General features: G+C 38.1%; 1 protein-coding gene across 6 annotated transcripts in view; it reads right to left on the minus strand.

Annotated features, from left to right (window-relative positions):
- The window catches only part of DISC1 (DISC1 scaffold protein), a 200284-nt gene that overhangs the window by 117675 nt on the left and 58691 nt on the right, over nt 1-23918 (minus strand). For all 6 annotated transcript variants that reach the window (XR_004749310.1, XM_035321293.1, XM_035321292.1 and 3 more), the window contains 3 exons: nt 22438-22585; nt 18920-19049; nt 14992-15227 (listed from right to left, as the gene is read on the minus strand). Coding sequence is in view for 5 of the 6 variants with exons in the window: in XM_035321293.1 (XP_035177184.1) it covers nt 14992-15227; nt 18920-19049; nt 22438-22585 (514 nt within the window). In the remaining variant the exon portion in view is untranslated. The remainder of the gene's footprint in view (nt 1-14991; nt 15228-18919; nt 19050-22437; nt 22586-23918) is intronic.

Here is a 23918-nt window from a genome sequence, read left to right on the forward strand (position 1 = left end):
AGCAGGGTCCAGGGCTGGCTCTTCACTTGGCTGCCAGCCGAACACCTAACAAAAAGGCAGTTCTAGCAGAGTTTGCAGTCAACTAATCTCTTACAACCCAGTTTCCAACTCTGCCAGGAAAAAAACAAATGCAGTCACTTCTTCTCATGGTAATTTTAAATATCACTAGTTATTTTCTTTAGTTTAATGAAAACCTGCAAAATATTTGTACCAAAGTGATTCAAAATTCATCTGAGATTTTGAGCATAGTCTATGCTTATATGAGCAAATGCAAGATTCTCGTCCATAAAAACCAGGTAAGTTTAGCACTTTATTGTATTTATATTATTTAACATAAAACAACTCTGAATTTATTTACAAGCACTAAAGACACAAGTTACATTTTAACAAAGTTCAAAGATTCAAGCCAAATCAAATGCTAGGAGTGAGTATAGGCATTATTCTTGCCACAGTAAAAGCTCCCTCCCTCCTATTTTGCAGGTGTACATTTTATACAGTGTTCAGTTACATTATCAGACACCATTTTCTTTTCCGTATGACACCTCAATTCAGTGTACATGACAGTCAGCACTCCCCACCAGGAGCATTTCAATTCTTCCTTTGAGCTGTATTGTAAAAATTCTCCTCCTTTCACAGCCTAAGAGTGATATTCTTCCTGAATAAAGAACCTTTAATCTATTTCTCAGCTTTTCTTTAGTGTTCATCGCTGAAGTACCCAAACATTTCAGAAACATCACAGGATTTATTTCAATGACACCCTTGCAAGATAAGGCAGCTCTGTATTCATTTTCCAGGTGAGAGAAACACAAAGGCGCTGTCATTCAGAATGCATGTTAGCACCCAGTGCCCACTTCAATGTGCACGCAGGCCCTGCTGCCCACCTCTATGCACTTCAGCTTTTCTTTCTAGAACTTGTTAATTCCTGTTTTCCAAGCACAGCACTCACTGAGCCAGCACTTCAAAAGCCAGCACTCGTGTAAGTCCAAACCCCAGCGTACACCAGGTTGGAGCTGCATTCAGTTACTGAGCACCTACAGGAGCCTGGCTGTAATACCCTGCCCAGCTTCACATGGGAAGCGAGACAGACTCAGAGGCAGAATCCAGCTGTCCCGTACATCATTTAAGTGCGTTAATTAGGAAGCTATTTGTATTGCTTTCCCTAATGCCCTGCTTCACGGCGCGCACACCTTTTCGGCCTGCGGAACAGCAAGGCCAAGCACCTCATTAACACCACAGCACGCCGGGATCCCTCCAGCTCCAGATGAGGCAGGCCCCTCAGAAATAGCTTATGGCACTGTCAGCTAACGCCTGTGCAAAGCAACAAACACAAATACAGATGGCCAGCCCCACGCAAGTGGTTTAACAACGCTTCCCACATAGCATTCTCCAATTTCTCCCTTAACAACCTCTTCTCCAGCAATATAAGGGCAAAACGCAAGACGCTACACGTGAAATTATGCCATTAGCAGCTTCCTGCCTGCCTCTGGGCATGCCAGGGGGAACGAACTCTTTCGCCATTTCTCTTCTCAGCCTGGGGAGCTCCCAGGGACTTTCAGCATCAACCACAAGCAGCATTCGAGCTGGCCAGGTTACGTAAAAAAGCAGCGGGCTTTGTGTACAGATGTCAACTGGGAGCAGCAAGGCTGCAGCGTGTAATTGAATGAATAATGGGTGGCTGACCCAATTGTTCTGAAACTGGCTTATAAAATGCAACTCTAAAGATTCAAGACATAATAAAATGTAAAGTGCAGTTATAGCCAGAAGAACAACAGTATAAAGATGGCACCTCTATTTAACAAACCTCCTCATTGTGCATTTCCTCTCATTTGTTTATTTTCCTCACAACCAACCCCTCCCTCCCTCCCCAGGTTCACATGATGTTTCACTCCTCTGAAGAACTCACATAGCTAACAGCAAGTGAGATCAATTTTTAATTCCTTTTTAAACTATACATCCTAAAGAGCATTAAAACTGTGATCTAGCTGTAGAGTCCTTGTTGCTAACAAGGATGCACAAACCCATGTGGACTTTCAGGTGCAGTTCTGAGTGGGGAAAAAATAACCTCTTTATTCTCTTATTTCTTTTTATTAGCATCTATCAAGTCACCAAAAAATAAATATGGAATTACTCACCGCCATTTCAATTAGAGCAGCATTTTAAGAGATAAATTTATATTAATCTGAAGAATATCAGTAAAGAATAACAGCATCAAATAAATCATAGTTCTGACTCAAGCTAGTGACAGGCATTAACCACAGAATGTAATCAGTTACAGCATTCATGCAGACTCTTACAACTGTATTTTTATTATTTACAGCATGAATTTCACAGTAGTATTTTGTTTTGAATTTGTTTGTTAGCCTTCGGCATGCTGCTGTAGGAATTTCCTATCCCTTTCAGGGATTAGTCCGTCATACAATTCACACGCAACAATCAAAACTGGGTACAAACCAGCCAGGGTTACCAACTACAAACTGTTTATAACCAAGTTTATTCCCAGGCTTTCTTCTTCTTCCACAAAACACTGTCACAGAGAAGCCCCTCACAAGCTTTCCAATTAACTGACAGGCTAATGCTCCAGCTGACCCGCAACAGAAACCAGGCGGTCAATACCAATTCATTCTACCAACAAAGGGTTTTAACAGCCACGATCTGTTACATGTGACTTGAACCAGAAATACTATTTTCTTTTACCAGCACCCTGGAGCATTATATTTCATTTTAAGAGGGGTATGCTGTCTGCTTAGAAGTTGCTTTACTTATGACTACCCGGGGAAAACGGCTTTAAAAAGAGCTCCTTAGAATAACACTGAATTCTTGCCTGGGAAGAAGGCCACAGTTTTCACTCATTGCTATTCTTCTCTGGCAGAACAGCTAATCAAGAATCTGACTGCTTGTCCTCACAGTCGCTGCAATCTATTATAAGGACCATTTGGAAGTTACTTCTCAAATTCAGTATAAGCTAACTCCATTGCAGAGAACGCAAAGTTCTTGACCTGACTGATAGAAGGACTAGAATAAGACAGGAATTCAATTAACGCAAATTTAGCTGACTAAATGCAGGAAAAGAAAGGTTATTAACACTCGCAGAACTGACAGCAATCTATACATCATATGCAATTTTCTCATTCATGCAGATAGCAATATAGGCTATTTAAATTGTTTGCAATGATTTACACACATTAGGATCCTAATGAGGAGAGAAGAAAAGAAGAGCAATGTAGACTTGCTACATCATTGGGTCTCGTTGTACATGTATCAGACCAGAATAGGAAAGCAGGAACTAAGGAATTACCCTTTTGGGATGATAAATGAAGTAACACATTGGCAAAACATGGACTTCAGCTGGAGAACTGCAGAAGGATATGGGAATGTTACATATACAGGATCTGAGTCTGACTTGGCATGTAATAACAGACTATGGGAAAAAAATTAAGACCCAACTACTTCAAGCAAGCCAGTGCCTTGTTAAGTATCTCATTTTAGTGACCTTGAGGAACACAGATATTGAGTATGTCCAATTGTAATAATATAGTTGGAAACTGCTGAGAAATTGCTCACAGTCAGAAATGATGTGCAGGCAAAAAAAAAAAAAAAAAAAAAGGAAAAAAAAGCAAGCAGCAATGATTCAAAGATTCAGTACAATAGGGGACAGAGAAGGAAGACTGGGAATCTGGGAATCAAGTGGTCTGGTCACTCTATCACAGGCTTCCTACATGACCACAGAAGACATTAAATGTCATTATATAACAGTAAGTATTTAAAAAGCCTTTTAAAGAATATTCTAAGAAGCTATGATTTACATACAGGAATTGCAGATACTATGGAAGTAGCTTTGTTCAGAGGAAGGCTGAGTAGCACAATACTGGGAAGAATGGCTTTCTACTAAAGGAAGGCATGTTTCTGAATTTCTTTCCTTCCACTTTGCTAGCATACTTCCCTTCACATATGAGACTATTGTCTATTCATGTTTGGCTTCCTAAGAAAAAATTCAAAGAATGAAAATGGGCAAAGGCAAGTCATGCTGATCTCTACATTCAAGATACATAAATATATACAGAAACAGTTCCTGTATTAATGACAAAATATACATACATTGACAAAAAATGTAGTCAGAATGCCGTCTCTATAACTGCACAAAAGAACATACCACACGTGGTACCAGTATAAATAAATAACTAAATTCTATACTAGAAATTCTTATTTTCATAAGACACTGAGCAAGCATCTCCGACCTAAGCCTGCAGAGACTGAAAGACAAAGGGTGCCCTTTACAGCAAGTGTTCTTCCTTACATTACTGCCACCTAACAGACTATTCTGGTCCTGTTATTACTCCCTAGCTCCATAGCATATTACAGTCAGCAAAAATCATAGTTCAATTTCTTTAAATCCAGGTACAATCCAGAACAATTTAAAATTACTCCTATTCAGGTTGTATGTATATGAGAAAGCATGATGGATGAACCTCAAATTCATATGAATATGCATTCCCTTCTAAATAAAAATATTCTTAAGGAGTATTTTCTTGATTAGCAGCAAATTCAAACAGTTTACAGTATTATTTGAATTTGGCCTTTGAGTAATAAGACTGCCCGATAATCGATCAATAACCCCATACAGCCTGCAGAGAGCGTGACTTTTCTAACTCAAAGTTTCCTAACAGAATTCCATCTCAGATTCTGAAGTAACACAAAGCTGTGCTCTCTTAGAAGATCAAAACATACAAACCAAGCCCTACACTTGCAATCTTTATTTTAGCAGCAAACAGAAACTGACCTTCCAAAAAGCCTTTGTCCAGACCTTTGTAAAACCAGAAGTGTTACTCAAGGAACATGTGGCGTGAGTATCTACCACAGCTTACATCAAAGCAAAAATCCAACAAAAATCCACCCAAAATTTTAAGTCTAGGTACATCAGTGGGCCTTTAAGGAATAAATCCACCATAAAAAAATCAAATCAAATGTCAATAACTTTCTTGTACTTTCACGGTTCCCTTTACGTGCATATCTCAGAAGGCTTTGAAGACAAGTCAGAAAAAAAAATAAAAAAGGAAGTTTTGAGCAAAATAGTACCTAACAAGAGGCAACTTTACACTAGGCAGGTACAACTAGAGTTGAAAGAAAGAAGAAGAAAATGTACTGAGAAAAATTAACAGTCATTATTACAGAAACCACACATAGATTTTTACCAGGACAAGACCTACAGGGGTGTTTCTGGCCCTGTGCTTCTGCCCAATTAAGAAGTTTCAGAACTAGATTACTTTAAGTATACTAAGGTGAAACAGCACTACTTTGTACATTTATCTTTTTTTTAAAAACAAAACAAAACAAAAAAAAAAAACACTCCACCATAAAGTTTGAGTCTACTCAATCAAAACACTGGATGACGGGTTTATCTTCATTCTGTGTGATCTGTTCATAATCCTGACTTGCTACACATCTGGATATTACCATAGGAGAAAAGCAATATTTCAGTCAAGCATATAACTTCCTTTTCAACTTTGTGCAATGATCCATGGGCCTTTGAACAACAGGATATACACATAGCATATCTCGAGACTGGGAAACAGAATCCTCCCTGAAATATAAGTCAGAGTTTTCCAAATAAACTCTGATTTTTCCTTAGATATACAGACCATGGAAACTGTTTTATAGAAAACAGAGCTGGTTAAACATTGATGAAAATGCAGAATTTCTGCTGAATCAAGTAGAGAAAATCCAATTTCTCTGTCTAAATCTGTCAGTGCTCTTGAGGGGTGGACTTTGACATGAAATAGAAGGAGAGAAAAGTTGTGTTTAATTCATACTGAAGATGAAATTTGTGGCAGTTACAGGGCCTAGTCACCTGAATAAGAAGTAAAATGCAAAGTGTCACCTTGGAAAGTTTCCAACCTCAAAAATTAATCTGATTTGAGACAAAAATTATCAAGAGATGTACTTCAAGGTACAGGAGCATTGGACCTTCTGCACATTTCAATCTACGGAGTTCTCCAAGGCATATTAATGAGAATCCAAAATTATGCACCTAGCTCTGAAACATCAGAGAGCTGGTTTTGCTCCAGCAATTTGCTCTTCTACCTACCATTTTGCAGAGAAATATTTTTTTGTTTGTTTTATGCCAAGGATGGCTTCAATACATGTGCTCTTTCGCTCAGTGTTCATCAAGAAGCAGTCCTAGAAGTAGACTTTGCCAACATTTTTGTACAACCTCAGCTCACCAGTTAAGGTTTCCCGCTGACTCATGGGGTGCTGGGTGACTGCATTTGCTTTTGCCTACTCTCAAAGACTAAGTCTTGGTCATATCTGTGTGAAATGGACTATAATAACAACTCACCGCTTTGCCCAAAAGCTCTTACGTACACAAGATTTCTAAACTGAGATTGCCCTTATTTGCTGCCAAACATTATCTCCAATTATGGGAGACTTGAAGAAAACTCAGGCTGTTAAATGATACTTCATGATCTTTTGCAAGAAAGATTAGTAAGGTTGTTTTTTGTTTGTTTGTTCTAATTATTATTATTATTATTATTATTATTTTTAAAATGCCTGCAGTATCATTTTCCTTAGCGTGGTAGGTTTTCTTTTTTTTTTTTAAACATAAAACCTCTCCAACAGAAACAGCCAGTCCACGGTCACTTGAAGATGCTGCTGGCATCTTTAACAAAAATGCCAAGCTGAATTTTCATTGTTACGTACTCAGAAATCTTCTGGCCTTATAAAACACCATTCAGGCAGCTGAACTGTGTCCACCTGTTTCAAGAGAGCACTCACATGCTGCTGCACCGCCCGCCACTCTCCTGTCAGCTGCTGCCGCAGCGTGGTTGTCACAGTTGTTGTTCCAGCTGCTACCTGAAACAGGAGCATCAGATCGAAAACAAAGGCACAATCGAATTCTCTCCGCAGCAGCAGTTCAAAACATCAGAACACTTTCCCCAGATTTTCCGTTGTGTTAAGAAATCTCCATTCTTCTACTGCATCTTTCTGTAGCGCGTGAGAGAACTGCACATGAGCTAGAGCCTGCCCAAGGCAGCTGCAATTATTCTCCTAAGAATAACATCCTCTGTACTTCACTGACCGAAAGGGTCTATCCCTGGACATTGTCGTGAACTGTTTCTCTTTATTACATACAAATTCAGTATCATACACTGACAGTGACAGCTGGTCATTCTTCCCCAAAGAGAAATAAATCTCTTTAAAATGCACGCGTACCCAGAGGAATCAGCACATATGGGGCCCGGACGTTATGGGCTGCTGCATCCCACTGGATGCTGCTAAGGCAAGCAGGAAAAACCAGATGCTCAGCAGGGAAAAACAGATTCCTCATTACACTGCACACATGGGTACTCAAGCGGATGCTACTCATCTTTCTGCTGGGACTTTTTTCCTTCTATAGTCCTGCTTTGAAAGGATAAAAACCTGCCTCCACGATTGCTCCAAAATATTTCAGGTTGCCAGCAGTGATCTATTCTCATGGTTTGAAGACTTATTTTCTCCTTTCCTTACCGTGTTTCCAATCCCTTCTGTTCTTTCCAAGGAAGGCCAGTGCCTGTGGTGCAGAAGCAGACTTTGTGGAAGCCCTTCTCCTCCATACAACAGGGGTTCCCACCTGCCCCAGTGGACCTGAGTCACGATGAACCGCAGAGCCATGGAACAAGGGACTGGGCTCAGAAACAGCAGCAGGGCACGGGCAACTCTGTAAAGTTGTGGCAAGAACAACTTCTAACTCTGGCAGCTCCCACCTGATTGCTTTTGTTTGCAACTTTGCAGGAAGCAAATTCATTTCATGTGCTGAAGCACAGACAGACATTGTCTGGCATGCCATTATTTGGTATAAGGTTTCTTTTAGAGTTGCTCCCACAAGTGAGAAAGAAGAAACAAAGCCACTTTCCCAACAGGTCTACCCTTCCATCCTAGGCAGAGAACAAGAATGAAATTAATCCTAGGTAGACAAAACGGAGAAGAAAGCTCTTATCTGTCTAAAAAAAGAAAGTTGAGCTCACTAACTAGTCAGATCACAAAACAAGAAACAGGCTGTTTCTCTCACCTTTGACTTGACTCTCACAAAAACTCGCAGCAAACTTCTTTGAGGAAGCTGAGGCAAAAGTCTCCTCAAAACACAAGCCCAACTGTGGGACACGGCTAAAAATGATACAATCACATTATCACAGCTCAGGCTGTGGTCTGACATTTGAGATAAAATTTGGAGTTTCCCTCAAAAAGCCCTTGCGGCAGAGGTAGCTGGCTGTGTGGTCAGTCACTCTCCCTGCAAATAGACTGGGGAATTTCCAGGGTCTTCCCCAGATGCCAAGATGCATCTTTGCCTCTGCTCCTCCACTGCAAACTGCTGCAGTTTTTGTGAAGCTGTCTGTAGCTAAGCACAAAGAAGAGAACGAATGAATGGATCATTAAACAAAAGAACTACATTTAAAAACACAGGGCACCATGCTGTCTTCATCGTATCTACCTATAGAAGCAGCAGTGGTGCCAGCACTGTTTTAAGAACCCCATAACTGTATTTAGGTTCATCTCACAATGTAGTCGGAGAAATTTCCTACCACAGAGTTTTAAAATTCTGTGTTAAGCTTTAGAAAAAAAAAAAAAAATCAGAGCAGCTTGAAAGGGCCCTAAGTCAAGCCAGTAAGGCTAATAGTCAGACTGACCTGTGCATCGTCCTCATGTCATGCGAAATGATTCATCACTGATCCAAATTAAGTCAACATGAGCAGGCCTGCAGGGAAAACTAAAGCTGTCAGAAGTCCTGAAGACTCCCATGCCCAAAGCTTATGGCTGGGACACAAGTGAACAACAGGAAGAGCAGTTTCTGGGGCTGAGCAGCACTTCTTCACGTGGTGTATTCATTATGCAAACAGTGGTTTTCCACTCCCACAGACCCACAAAGCTGAATTAACTGAACATCTGAGGTAACTGAGGGCTCACTCTTCTTCACTTGTCTTACGTGATGATTAAGCCCTAGCTCTGGTGGTCAGTACACAAGTTACCTGCTTTGTCTGTGCATCTGACAGCTCAAGACACTCATTTCAGCATGCATGTTTGTAAGAGGGAAACAAAGGGAAAGAGCAGCTCTCTTTTCTCAGTCATCCATTTTATCATTATCCCTTCCCTGGACTTTCAATATTTTACAGCAATATCACATGGACAGATAGTGGTGTAGGCATGAGAGAGAGAGAGAGAGAGACACAAAGAGAGAGAGAGAGAGATAGAGAGAGAGAGAGAGAGAGAGAGAGAGAGAGAGAGAGAGAGGAAAAAAGAGGAAGAATTTCAAGAAGATCAAAAGAACTAAGGTTGACATACAAAATAAGAGACAGTGCAGAGGAAGGAGACCAGAAGCTTTACCTTCTCACACAGCACAAGAGCAGAATTTCAGGATCAGATACATATGCCCACAAACACAGATGCTTATTACATCACTGGTGAAATACAGATGTATCTGGGAAGGCAAGGGACAGGCTGCAACAATCTACACCAGGAAGGGTAAAGTCTGGTCGGAAGAGCAGGAAGCACTTCTGTCAAGGAAGCATCAGACGATTGCTGACACCCTCCAAGAGCAGCATGCAAAATCACCCACCAAAGGAAAGACACAGAAGTAAATAAAGTTGCATCAGAAGGCTAAAGCATCAGCAACTTCCACAAAACAGCTCCGTATGTACCCAGTCCCTGGATTAGCTAAAGCCTCCCCAGCACCAAGTGAGGTCAGAAGAAGGCTCATAATTATGCAGTGTGCTTAGAGGTCTACTAACCATCTGGTCTTCATGGTCTGATTCATAACATGGCATGGTAATCTCTCAAAACATTCAGGAAAAAATAATAAATTTTTTAAAGGTTGAGATTATTTTGCCTCTGTCTAACCCACATGCCAACATCACTTTCTATTTGTAATTGAGCATGACCAGGATTGTGAAAACAAGAAAAAGTACAGACAACAAAAAAGCTCAAAACATCCCTCCCAAACCAAAATACTCCCATAAGTAAAGACTTACAGTATCAGGCATTCCAACTACAACTCATTTCTCTGCTATCCTCCACATAGACCCATCAAATAGCCAGAAACATTAGCATTCTGTGCACTGTAGTAGAAACTTTTAGATGCTATAGACCCATTTCATCCCTTTGCTCCTTGTATTTGCATTGCCTCTCTATTCCCAGAGGATATTTTTAACATGTATGCATTTTCTCAGAAATAGCCGAAGAAAATCTCAAATCATACATTTGAAAAGTACTTTCCCAGACAGAATGCGCATTATCTAGCAAACAACAGGTACCTTTTGGAAAGATACAGTGCAATTTGTTTTGCTTCTCCTAAATGCAATTCTTTAAAACTAAGACTTTCGTGGAAAGGCTGGTGCGAACACACGTCTGTATCATTCAGGACTCTTCAGTAATTTCATAGAGCTTGCTAACCACTAATTTGACTGGGAATTTCAAGAAGACATACTTTGAAGAACAACAAAACACGTACAAAGCCAACTCTCCTAATGACAGCAGCCCATTCTGAACAGTGCTTCTACTTTTCCTAAGTTAATAAAGAAAACTACATGTAAGTCTTGTTTTCTCCACTTTTCCCAAGAAAACCAACTTCTCTAAAAATAACACCTTTTTTGGCTTTACCAGGCTTTAGCCTCAACTGAAGTTGCTGAATGCTCTGAGTATATTCCATCTAATAAGGTTTTCAATCCCTTGAGCATTTGTATTTCACTTTGAATTAATCTTTGTCAGATGAGCTCCAGGCATCACTGAAGCAGAGTGAACTGGTTGCATAAAACTTCAAGTTCAGTTCCTTCTGCCACCAGCCCTGACAGTGCTATAATAACTAATACACAGAGTAGAAAATTTCCACATCTGCTGAAGATCCCACGCATACACTGTGGAACAAATTCTTACTAATTAAAAACTGCTCCATGGGAAGGGTGGAAGAAGAGGTGGAGTATTCAAATATTTTGAAAGATATTTAATTGAATTTCTTTCTTTCAAGCAACATTCGGTGCCCAGACAATAGTCCATATGGAACTGTGCAATTTATTTTAAGGATGACATGCTGTAGAGTCACATACATCTGGAGATATGGGTAAAACCAAAAGAAAAAAAATGCTAAATGAAACTAAATATGAACATAACGAACAGAAGCATATCAGACTTCCCCAGTTTTCATTGTGATGTGAAAAGAAAAAAAAAAAAAAAAAAGAAACTGAAGAGGCACTGAAAAGAGTAAATCAAATAATTGAAATTGTCTTATTTTATAATTAGAAGCTACGCAGTTTCAGAAACACATTTTAACTGTCCCCCTTTTCAGAAAAGTTTATGAAGAGGATTCATTTTGTTACCTTTGCAATCTGCAGGAGAAAGTACTTCACACTTAACACTTAGACCTATTTTTCTCTGATTTCAGTACGTCATCTTGAGTTAAAACACAAACGTGTCATGGCATGGCACACACAACACCAGCTGCTCCCACTTCTTGAACACATTTCTAGCACACAACCCCATGCAAGGAAGCTGAGCTTTTATACTGCAATTTCCTTGTTTTATAATAATGATCACGCCCTTTAATTTACCAAGGGTAATTAGGCAGGTCTTGAGCAAAATGATGATGTTGTATGGTCTCAACCTAGATAAGAATCCCTGTCAAAATGGGAGCTAATGTATTTGATTGCACATTAACTGGTTGTGTTTTAACCTAGGCCTCCAGTAGCCCTCACCAAAGAGCCCAGGGTAAAGCATGTAACATTTCTCAAGTCTTCAAACTCAAAGCATATTATAGTTACTGACAAAGGCTTTTTGTTTCCAGAAAAAGTCCACCACATAAAGATAAACAAGACAAAACAAAGGATTATTAATCTTCCTGAAAATAATAAAGCTTGACAAGAAAAAAAACCTTGAAACAACGCTCAACCTAATGTCACACTGACTTGCACTCCCTCCTTCTGCATATTTCTATCTGGGTAATTATTCTTCATTTAAGATGTTCTCTCACATTCCCTGAAGTTTGCTTTAATAAGTTGCTGTTTAATAACATTAAGGCCAAGAAAAGCTAAATAATTTGTATTTTTATGGTGAGCTGCGAGCCACTCAATATGATTCATTATAGCACAGATTGTTTAAAGAGATGCTTCACATCAGCCCTGCCTTATTCCAGTGCTGAAAGCAATTCATGTACCCAACAAATAATTATGCAAAAGCACACTTTATATAGTACTTTACTGACTAGCACAATGCAGTTGGAATAAATACACAATATTTTGCAGCCCCATACCCAGGAGCTTGTCATTTACAGCCCATCAGTATTGAACGACTTTTGACATAAGCACTGTTCTTTAGTAAATGTGCGTGTATAGTAGATTCATTTCTCACAAAGATAGCCAAACTATAGAAGACTTTCACAATTTTCCTTTGCAATGATTCAAAATCAAATGGATGTGTCCAGATATTTTTTTTTCCACATTATATATCCCAGGACTTCAGAATTTAAAACTAATATGCTGAACTGACTTTGTCAAGTTTTTAACCTCTTACCTAACGTACTGATTTAGGATAAGCCAATGCCAGTTGCAATAAGGGAAATTCTGGCTAGATATGGGACCAAAAAAAGAGTTCATAGCAAGGGTGGTCAAACATAAGATGCCTAGTGAGGCAGCAAAATCTCCATCCTTGGAGATATTGTAAACCTAGGCAGATGGGGCCCTGAGCAACCTGATCTAACTTCGAAACTGTGGTCCTGCTTTGAGCAGCAGTTGGACAAGATGATTTCCTAAATTATTCTATAACATTTTAATGGGATGTAGCAGACCAAGAAGCCACATCATATACAGAAAACTCCTACAAGATTTATGTATTTATTTTTTAATACAGAAAGAGCCACCATCTCCTGCAAGGTAAAGAACCTGCTGAACAGACAGTGAGGGGTAGACCTTGTTTCTTTGAAAGACCGCAGCAGCCAGGTTGTGACATGTTCCTACCAGTTCACTTTTGCTTCTAATGAAAAAAATAAAAAATACACTAGTACTTCACCAATGGACAGTTGCCAACTCCCACAACAAATACAACCCACCATATGTCTTTCCCATCTCAGCTCAGTGCTATAACCATCAAGACTCTCCACTCTTCCTCTTGCCAATTTGCTTTGTTGTTGTTTGCCAGATTTCTGCATTTTGCATTCATGGATACATTATGGCCCAGAGTAAGAAATGTCACAGAGCAACTCCCTTTCAGGGTACTGAAGTTCTCAGCAGGTAAGAGCTGGTTCTGAGGCTGTAGGTTCAGATCAAGTCAGGTTGCAATGGACCTAAATGCAGAGATTTCCACTTTCTGAACCAAGGGCCCTAGGCTCCACGTGACTATGCAATAGGTGGGCATCTCCACCATTGCCATCAGGTCACATCCAAAAAAGCCTTTGTGCTTGACAAGAGCACACAACTACAGCCTGAAGTAGAAAATTTAAACTGTTCCTGAAGGCTGTCAAAGATGCCTGACTAAGCATGCTTACTCATGCATGCCAATCTAGCATTTATTCATCCCAATCTACAATAGAGGAACGAAATCCAGTTATGGTTAAGAGAGCAGAAGAACCTGATCATTAGCCCCCGTGACACAAAATTTGATCAATACACAAAACTAAAACAGAAAAAGGACCATTCAAAGCATCATTCAAAAATGAAAAGAAATAAATGAAATTATTTATTTTTATTAAAGTTCTGAACTGACTTGCAATAATGAATGCCTGCTTTCCCTCAAGTGATTGTGTTATTCATGGCACTGGTGAACAAAGATCTCAGAGAAAGTTGCTCCTGAAGCAGTGCTAATTAAAGACATCTTTAAAGAATATTCCAAAGAGTTAAGTGCAATTCAATGTTGCATCAGCAGTGTGAGAGAAAAAATATCTAAATATTCTTTTGTAAGCAAATTTAAAACTAAGAGAAAAATCAAAGCATGGGTTTTGAGACAGACTGCTTGAGACGTTTTATTCCTCAATCTCAAGAACACAAGTATAAGCAACTATTAAAACAAACTAAACAAGTCAAGAAACTATTTCCCATAACCTGATTTAAAATTTTAAACAAACCTCAAAAGGTTTGGGGATATGTCCTCTATTGGACATTCTGCTGACCTAAAAAAATCTGTATAAATTAGCACGCATAGCAGCAATTTCTCATGAATGTTAATATAACTAAACTAAATCCAATAAACATGAAGAGAGGAAAAAATTGCAAGCAACATAGCTATTGCTTATCTGGAAGAAATGAAAGTTAGGATAAACAGGAATTTTGTTTTGTCCTGGTGACACAGAAGAAGTGACACTTTCAAAGTTCCATCACCAACATCCCATTGACTGTCAGTAAAGTTTAGGCCCTGAAGCACTTCTATTGCTTTTGTAAGTAAAGATGAGGTTATTTCGAAAAGGTTACCAAGAGTAGCAACTTTTCCATTTAAAAGAACCGTGTGCTGTGCATTTAACTGTAGGTGTCCCAGAAGTCTTCAAGCCCCTTTCCCTGCTACAATTCTACTGTTTGAGCCTAACACTTATCACAGCAGTCTTTATTACGATTGGAAGTTCACTGAAGCAAGAAACATCTCTAAGATTTATCTGGATGGCACCTAGTACACATTTTCAGACTGTATGAAACACACTGCAATTACTGCATTACCAAACCAGGGAAAAAAATTTCAACAGTTAATGAAAATAGCTTAAATTGATGACAGGTATTAACAACTGATGGATTCAAATACTTTCTGTAGGTGTCTCTCTACCACAAAAAAAAATATGAAGTACAAGATTTTCAAATCACTGCAATGTCTTCCTTCCTATAGAAGTGTATTAATACTAGAACTTCAATATCTGTTCTTAGAAATTTTCAAGTATCTGAACCCAGCTAATTAGCTGGCACAATTACCAAGAAAACAACTGGCAGCCAACTCAACACCACACTGGGAAAGTACAAGACCCTTTACATCACTGACAACATATTGATATTTAAATACCTCTTTATTGTCCCCGGAAGATCCAAACTGAATGGAATTTGATAGGAGGATGCTAATGTGTCATCCACAGCCTTGCTTATTTCCTGTAGTTCTCTCAAAGAAACACAGCCAAGTAAAGCAGTCAGTTCACAGTCCTGTGACTGAATAAGCCTATCTTGTTCCTCAATTTCTCTTCTTAGCTGTTGATCTTTTGCTTCCAATACAGCCAATCTCGCTCGGAGGTCTTCAATTTCTTTCTGCATGGAACAGAAACCTCAGTTTACTATGAACAACATTAAGGACATTGGTAGGTCCCTAGAAGGATATCTCTGAAGCATCATGAATTAAAGTTGTCCAATTTAGCACGAGGCTAGATGAGAAGACAGCCTTGTGTTGACATGCAAAAATTCTTACATCTGTTGTGTTTAGAAACTAGCATTTCTACAGTCTGAAACTCCCCACCTGCATTTCAACACCGTATGGCAGGTTCCTCTGCCAAAATCAACTGCAACAGGCACTTTTTGCCTTTAAAATACAGCAGTATTTCCTAAGTTAAAAACTTTTTTAAAAAAATAAAAAATAAAAAAGAGCTCAGTTCAGCCATAATCACAGAATCCTGTGTCAGACTGACAGCTGAGGTGAACAACCAACTATCCATCCTGCTGCAGAATATCCCTGCAATGGTTCCTTCCAGGCTTACCATTCAGTATCACACACAGGATACAAGTGGTGAACCACTATCTAGTCCTTTTTACTATTATTTACTTTTAATGGAAAACACAGAATCCCTCTCCCCAACTTAATAAATGACCAAAGCTTCACGTTAGTTGCACTCATGTTGCCAGAAGTTTAAACACCACATTTTATGATAGTGATGTTTCCTGCAAAAGCACATTCTAATTTCTCCTTGGAAACCCAACAGATGGCTTGCACCCAAGGAAGGAGCACTTCATGAAGGAATTTGGGTTGCTGAGTTCAAAAAAAATATTTAAAATATCGTTTTTGGCTCATTTGTCCCAGAATTTGAAAAGGGAAATTAAAAATAAAATGAAAATCAAACTACTTGTGATCTAAATTGCTGAATGTCATACTGGAGAATTTGATTCTATTCCTACATTTCATACCGTCTTTGTAAAACTTTGCAAGCCATTTAGCCTATTATCTGCACACACAGTCACAGACTGAATGTTCACCATTTTCCATACAACCTAAAAGAGGGGTCTCTGAAGTACTATCTATAGACTCTCAACAGAAATCAAAGTTCAGAATTTCCAATGACCTTATTCAGTCCAGTTAAAAAAAAAAAAAAAAAAGGAGGTAAAAAAGGGAAAAAGGGACCTCTTTCAGTTAAGTAACTAGGCATTACAAAATTGACATTAAAAATTACCACGTAGCTTTTAATGTTAATTCACTACTTCATTCTTTATCTGTAAAATGGCAATAGGAATCTCTTTTCAACCAAAGGCAGTTTCACAGAAACAAAAATAAGTGGCTTTGAATCACTCAGATGCCATGTTGATTAATGGTATAAAAAGAGACAATTCACCAATTAATAAACCTGCATCCAAAAGAGGGTTTGAGCAGTGTACAGTATAAAGATTTTGGGGCTGAATATCAATTAATGAAGATAAAATGCTATTTTGAATATCTCAACAAGTACTTTTCATCTTCAGCAATGTATGAGACAGATCCAGAAAAAAAGCAGCATGCTTTTATAATTGAGAAAGTTGAAATGGCTCAAAAAATTCATGAAAAGGTTGAAACAGCTCAAAAAAAAATCAAGTTATATATCAAGTTATATTAGTGCTGTGCAGTACATACATCAATTGTTTTCCACCTTTATTTTAATATTTACATTTCGCCAGAAAAAAAAAAAAAAAAGAGTGGCCCATGTTTCAACCCATGGGCGTTTGTCAAGGACAGAAAGGTCAACAGGCCAAAAACATCAGTGTTGTTTCTTTGAGTCTCAAATCAGGCTTTTAGTGTGCACAAAGGACAATTCTGTCTCTGTATTACTAGATTGGGAATACTGCCAAAATCTTAATAAACCCTACTTAATACAAAGACCTTCATATTCTTTGAAAATGTGGTAATTGCAATCACTGCAATACGCAACCTACAGGGGAACAGAAAAGGAGATGAACAGAATTTGGTTTTACAAACACACTTTTAGTACTGAAATATTTTTACAACTTAGATAGCAGAAGCATACAATCTGCATTCACAAAGAAAAAGCTATTCTGTTTGGGAACAGTTCACATTTATTCTTGAGAAAATGGAATTCTTTGCCAGTAAACTGGAATTTTCTTTCTTTCTTTTCCAGAAATGCCAAGAAGCCTTTAAAGTGCTCTTAGGGCAGCCTCCAGGAATGAATAAAAAGGATAAAGCACCAGCATGGAGCAATGGATGATATTTAGCTCACTAAACGTAAGCTAGAGTTTTACTTTTTGCATTTTAGTTTAGAACTGGGATTTCTAACATGACCGCTAAATGCTACTAATTGTGAACATCAAACTTCACTTATGGGCTTGTGTTGTCCACAAAATAGAGACTGCAGTAGAAACATTACTAGGTAAATTTGAATACCATCACAAGCGGTCTCAAAGCTCTGAATACAAATACAGAACCAGCAGGACAGAGGATAGAAGAAAAGGAAAAGTAGGGCTAAGAAGAAAAAGTAATAATCTCAGATAAGTGAGATTTTGGGACAGATTAAACCTTAACAGATGCTGGAAGCCACCTATCATCACAGGTCAGCCTCTTCCAGAACTTAAAAATCACAAACATTTTGATCAAAAATAGTGTGCCTGTAAAGACTCTGGCTAATTTGTCCCTAGTGTCACTATATAGAAATAAAAATTCACCTGGGGTAAGCATTAAAACATTACGTGGCATGAAGTCTTAAGGACAGCAGTTTCCAGTTGGATAGTTTCATGCAGCTGGCTGGGTATCGAGATTACCAAAACAATTCTTCTGGACACTGATAACATTAAACTAGCCTATATCTGCTCTTATATGTTGATGAAACAAATCCAAACAAAGCAAAGGTGATTACTTGGATGGAAAAGTAAGTTATCTGAGTATGACCTTGAAATGGCCATCTAAGATGTTTTTCACCATTTCTTTCATCTTTTATATATATATGTATTTGTGTGTATACACACACATTATTAAACTGTTAGATCAAAGGAAGGTAAGTATTAAAAATAATGAGATTTCAAGAAAAGAGCACAGAAATAAAACTAAGATGATGTCACACTGCTGAATGTTACCACCAAGATTTAAAAGGAGATGGAGCAAAGACTTATACTGGACAGTAAATTGAGGTTTTTGAAAGGACAGAGAAAAAAACAGAGCTAAACTATGCTTAAAAGGCTTGCAGATTTAAAATTGGACAGAAGCCATCTTAAAACATTCCATTTGCCAACACTACCACGTTGTGGCATCATGTGTCAGTGTAAAGTTATGCTGACAAATGCCAACTGCTCCATGATGATTGCTTCATCCTAATGAAAGGTATCGATCATGTTCCAGGAACAAAAGCTGGTAAATCACATATTGATAATCAAATCTAACCAGAAATGGATCAAAGATTGCTTCTGTCAAAATTCTTTGTTTTCAAATAAAAACTTCTGAAGATCAATGAAAATTAAAAATGGCAAATTAGGACATAAAGAGCACACTTAAAAAAAGATAATGAGGAAAGTTAAAGCATACACACAAGCCACTGAGCCTTCCAGCTCTGCTTTTCTTTAATGAGATTAACACAGCTCCTGCGGCTGCCATCTCCAATCATCACTTAGATTATCAGCTGGACTACAGCCAAGGCTCTAATTGCTGCACAGAACAAAGTCACTATTACAATAAGTTTATTTAATTCTGTGCGACAGCTTACAAGCGTTTTCCCACACAGCACTGGTTCTTTGAGACAACTTGGCAGTTTTGTTACCTGTAGCCATTTCTTTTCTTGAAAAAGCTGCTTTCGTTTTGTGGCCGAAACCTGTATCCTCTCCTTGTAAGTGGATCTCAAAAGTTTATGTTCGTTTTCATGAGAAAGCTGGGTTTCTTCATCTCTAACCCTTTGCGGGAGGTAAAGACAAAAGCTAAGAATTAGTGTTATCACTGGGTATTGACTGCTTCAGATTAAAGAGGTAAGAATGCTGCATGTTACCTTCAGATTCATAACGCTCCGCCACCAGAATGATTACATCTTAAACAGATACACAGTTAGTGAGCAAGACATTTCCCTTGGCATATCTTCCTTTATTATATCAAACATTTACACTGTTTTTACAACACGCAGAAGAAGGAAAAAGGAAAACTTGTATAGCTTCAGGCTTCCCCCAGCTACTTCATTTTTCAGAAATTTATCATTCACCGCCTTGAAATAGACAAAACTAAGGCATGTAATTTCCATCAATACAGAGAGAAATCTCTTTTAGACAGAAGTTTAGAAACTTGCCAAAGCCATTTTTTGCAGCTTCTGTCAGCTTTTGGAACCCACGCTAGAGATCATCTGGAGCGTTTGCTCCACAATGCCAAATTTTATTTCTCTCTTGCACAGCAAGCTCTTTCAAAATCGCAGTCAGTGGGATTCCTCACAGTGGTCGGTACAACCCTCAGCTGTAAATCTTTGCATGATTGGACCCCAAGATAATCAGCGCGTTACATTAAGTGTCAAGTTTATAATCAGCCTCTCAAAATGCACCTGCAAACAACGCAAACCTATTTTGTCACGTATGTTTCTGCATAAAGGCATGCACACTTGTAAGGCCAACTGCACTCCCATGTCCATCTCCAGAGACAAGTAGCTACATTTCCACATAAAGGGTACAGATGCATTTTAGTAGCATGTTTAATATAAATAAATAGATAAAACTTTGTCTCAAATGAAGGACATTTTGGAAGCATGATTTCCCACTGTAATCTTACCAAACAAATACATTAATGCCACACAAAAAACATGCATCACAGGCGGTGTAAGCGTGATTAATCACACAATTACAATCTCCATGCACAGCTGTTTAACAATGTAGAACATAAGATTCATGTCTCTTCTGCAGGATCATCAAAATACACACTTTACTCCCTCTCTGAGTGCTTTACTCCCTCTCTGTGGGCTGAAGAATTTATTAAAAAAGGCAAAAAACAATAGTTCTAAAATAAATGGCATTACTACTTAAACAAAATTCATGAAATGATTGTATATCTTCATTTCTGCAACGAGACAGTAAATCAAGCACCCATGTGTGAGGTGCTAGGACATATGTGTATCTGTGCCTTGCATTATAGATTACTGGGGCTTCAACCAACCACATTTTCCCAGATTCTCCAAAGCTTTTTTTTTATTTTTTATTTTTAAGATTAAAGAGGTAAGAATGCTGTATGTTACCTTCAGATTCCTAACACTCCTCCACCATTACATCTTAAGCAGATATACAGTTAGTTTAGTGGTTTTTCTTTAAAAAATAATAAAAAAAAAAAAGCAAGCTGCATCTTTTTGAAAACTGCATGCAACAGAAATTTCTAAGCAGCTGATCAAAATCTAGGAAATATTCCACAATAAAGATTTTTCTGAGAACCCCTTGGAAATCACATATATGTCTGCCTACTTGGTATTGAGGAAACAGAAACAAAATCTCGCTGTTCTCACTGAACCTGTGTTACCACAGGATCACAGTATTGTTCCTAACCTAAACATAACCAGACCTGGCTCCTACGACATACCCACAATATCCCACGTCAACGCTGAGTGCATTTACCTCAAAATTCATCTCGTAATTTAATCATGTAAAACAAAATCAGGGCGTGAACGTCAGTCTCATATATTAAATAACTTGACATACACACTTTTCATTTAAAAAGTTCTTCATTTGCAAGAAGATGAGACTGGCTTGATTACAGTAAAACTGCAACGTTCTGGTCTTTTGAGGCTAGTCTGACTCATCTGTTTCATTTTTGAGTTGAAAAAAGAAACTTTGGACATCATTGTTTTGTTCTGATTCAAAATGAAAGCAAAAATTGAAGTCTACAAATTTTCCTTGAAGAAGTGGTCCAGCTGTACTATATAAAAATACTGCTGGAACAGAAAAAAATCAAACTGTTACAACCCCCTACTGAAGACAAAGGGTATGCTCGCTCCCATCAACAAAGGAGCCAGACTGCAGACAAGTGGTGTGAAAGGCTATATGAATCAAGCAAGAAAAATAAAAGGTGCACAACAACAACAGTCAAACTCAAGCTCAAAGAAAAGAGCATGTGCAAGACAGAAAAGTGAGGAGTAAGAAGATATTCATCTGACCCTGAAGAATGGCACTGCTTTCGCACCTGTGCAAAGAGAAGAGTTACAAATAAAATAATCAGAAGGAGAGCAGGAAAAACTTTCATAAATGTATACATTATTTGTAATATATATTTATATATAAATATAATACATATATTTTAATATAAAAATAAGCAGACTACATATTTCAAGGCAGCTTTAGTGAATCAATTCCTGTGACACTGAAAACACCACCAGCCCTAAAGCCAAAAACATTACAAACTAATGCATAGAGCGCACAAATTTTAATGATAAAATACACTAATCTTTAAGGAATGGTAAAACAGCTTCTTAGAGCCTCAGAAGGCAGGAGAAAATAGGGAGTGAAGGTAGTTTGAAACATGTTTCATTACTAAATTCTAAAAATATAGGCTTAAAATATGCTTAAAATCCAATAGATAATTTCTCAATAAATCCTATTACTTGTACTGATTTTATCTAATTTTCATGTATATCAAAAAATAGACCAAAATTTATTTTCTGGCACACCACAACCTTTATATATACACAAGGTGACACAAAACAAAAGGTTTTTCTTCTTTCACTTGTGCTACAGCATTTGAGAATAGCTTCCAACACCTATGAATAATCCTCTTACTTTTAACAACAGTAACCGGTAGCATAGCTGAAGAGAGACCCAGGAACAGAGGTAACTTTTTCTTCCTAAACTAACTATCTCCCTTGGGTCATCCAAGGCATCTCACATTACTGCCACCTAACAAGTGATGCATAAAAGGAAGCTCCTAAAGATCTATGCATCTCAAAGAAGAATCTGTTTTTACTTTATATTTAAATGTCCTTTGATTGAGTGAAAAGGAGCGTCAGAATTAACTCCATGGGGAACCTTTGCTCAAGCTGCCTTGCTGTCATATACCTAAGCTGCTGGGTCAGGATTCAATCCCATTCTCAACATCAGTCAGAAAAATTCAATTTGATTCACCATTTCATCATAATCAATCTTTTTAAGGGTAATTCTGGAAGAACTGTGGGAAAAAAGGGGGAGGGCAAGTTTTCATAAACATGCTCCATATTGATATGCTAGAAGGTCCTTAAAAACCTGTATTAAAATTCTTCACAAAATTGTATTCCATGTTTGAAGAAAAACAGAAGTGTTATTTTACATAGTAAGTAGGCATCAAACTTACCGATCTGCAGCCCAGCGCAATGTAGCTTGAACTTGGGTAACAAAGCTATCCAAAAAATTGCTAATTGAAGGATGTCTTGAAGGAAGCTGGAATTTTAAAGATTTTTTTTCTTTCTCCAGTTCTTCTAGTTTCCGTCTAAATTTATCAGCTAAACATTAAATTACCAAAAAAAACAAAAAAAAAAGTTACTGAACAGTGAGAAAAAGGTTCTGTTTTCCTGAAGAAGAATAAAGGTTGATCAACAAGAAGTAAAATCCACATCACAAATGGTCCTTTACCTTTTGATAAAATACTTCAGTCTGTTTTTCTCCAGGGTGAATTACTGAGACTACAACGGACAATATCAGATAACCAGGATGCTCAGCAACTTTATTCTGTGACAAGGACAAAATCGCAGGCTTCCCAGCATTTAACAGAGTCTTAATCTGGTAAGGCTCGAAGTTATCAACCCTGCTCTTTTCCCAGCGTAACAGCTCTGAACTGAATTCTCTGAAAACTTCCACTTTCCACTGCTCCAGTTTTAAAACAACCTTAAATGGCAGTCCAGCATCTAAAGTCTGATTTTTTTAAAAAAAAAGTGCATTGTTATTAGATCAAGAACTGCAGAACCACCTTTGATAACTCAGCAATAAGTTTCAACAGAAAATGCACACACAGTTATAAGAATTCTAACAGTTTTCTCATTCTAGGCTCTCCCAAATTACACTTAGTTTACCATCCAACAAAAAGATTTACTTTCTACTTCAAATACAAATGACAGTGGCCTTTAAAAGAGTGCTAGCTCTATAGACTTAGAGCAAACACTTCTCTATATAAGTTAGTCTTTACTTTGTCTTCTTCCTCTGTGTAGAAACCAAAGGAACATGGTTCCAAATACAGATAGTTATTTCTGGTATGTTTATCCTCTATTTCTACAGTGCACATGTACTAGGCAAAAAATCACATACAGGATAGATAATAAGCCTGCCTGGTCCAGGCCAGAACACCTTTGATGGTACATTAGTCAAATCGGAGAGTTTTGAGTTAGTCCACAAATGGAAAACCTTTACAATCCAGTACTTTCCTTGTGACCTTGCTGTCTGCAATCTCGTTTGATTAGCATTCCTTCCCTTCCAGCATTTTCAGTACTTGTTACTATCAGAACAACATCCATCTGTGCATGCTTTTTACTGCTTATTTTCTTTCTTTATCCTCAAAGGAGTTTTAAGAAGAGAGGTGGTTTACGTTTGCTGTTTTAGTGAAATGATCCATTTTTACAATAATCTATCATTAGTATTGATCTCCCTTCTGCTTCTGTGGTGATGGGGTGGAAATAAAGACACAGACTGTACTAATGAGGCTACATCTCCCTAGGCCTGCAGACTGTTCCAAGTAGTTAAACTCATGCTATTATTATTATTAGGGTAAAAATGCTGCCAGAAGGCTCTAGATGAAATGTGTGTATACTTGTCCTGCAGAGGACCAACCCCTCTTCAGCAGCG

Source organism: Oxyura jamaicensis, chromosome 3 (assembly GCF_011077185.1).
Source record: "Oxyura jamaicensis isolate SHBP4307 breed ruddy duck chromosome 3, BPBGC_Ojam_1.0, whole genome shotgun sequence".
NCBI lineage: Eukaryota > Metazoa > Chordata > Aves > Anseriformes > Anatidae > Oxyura > Oxyura jamaicensis.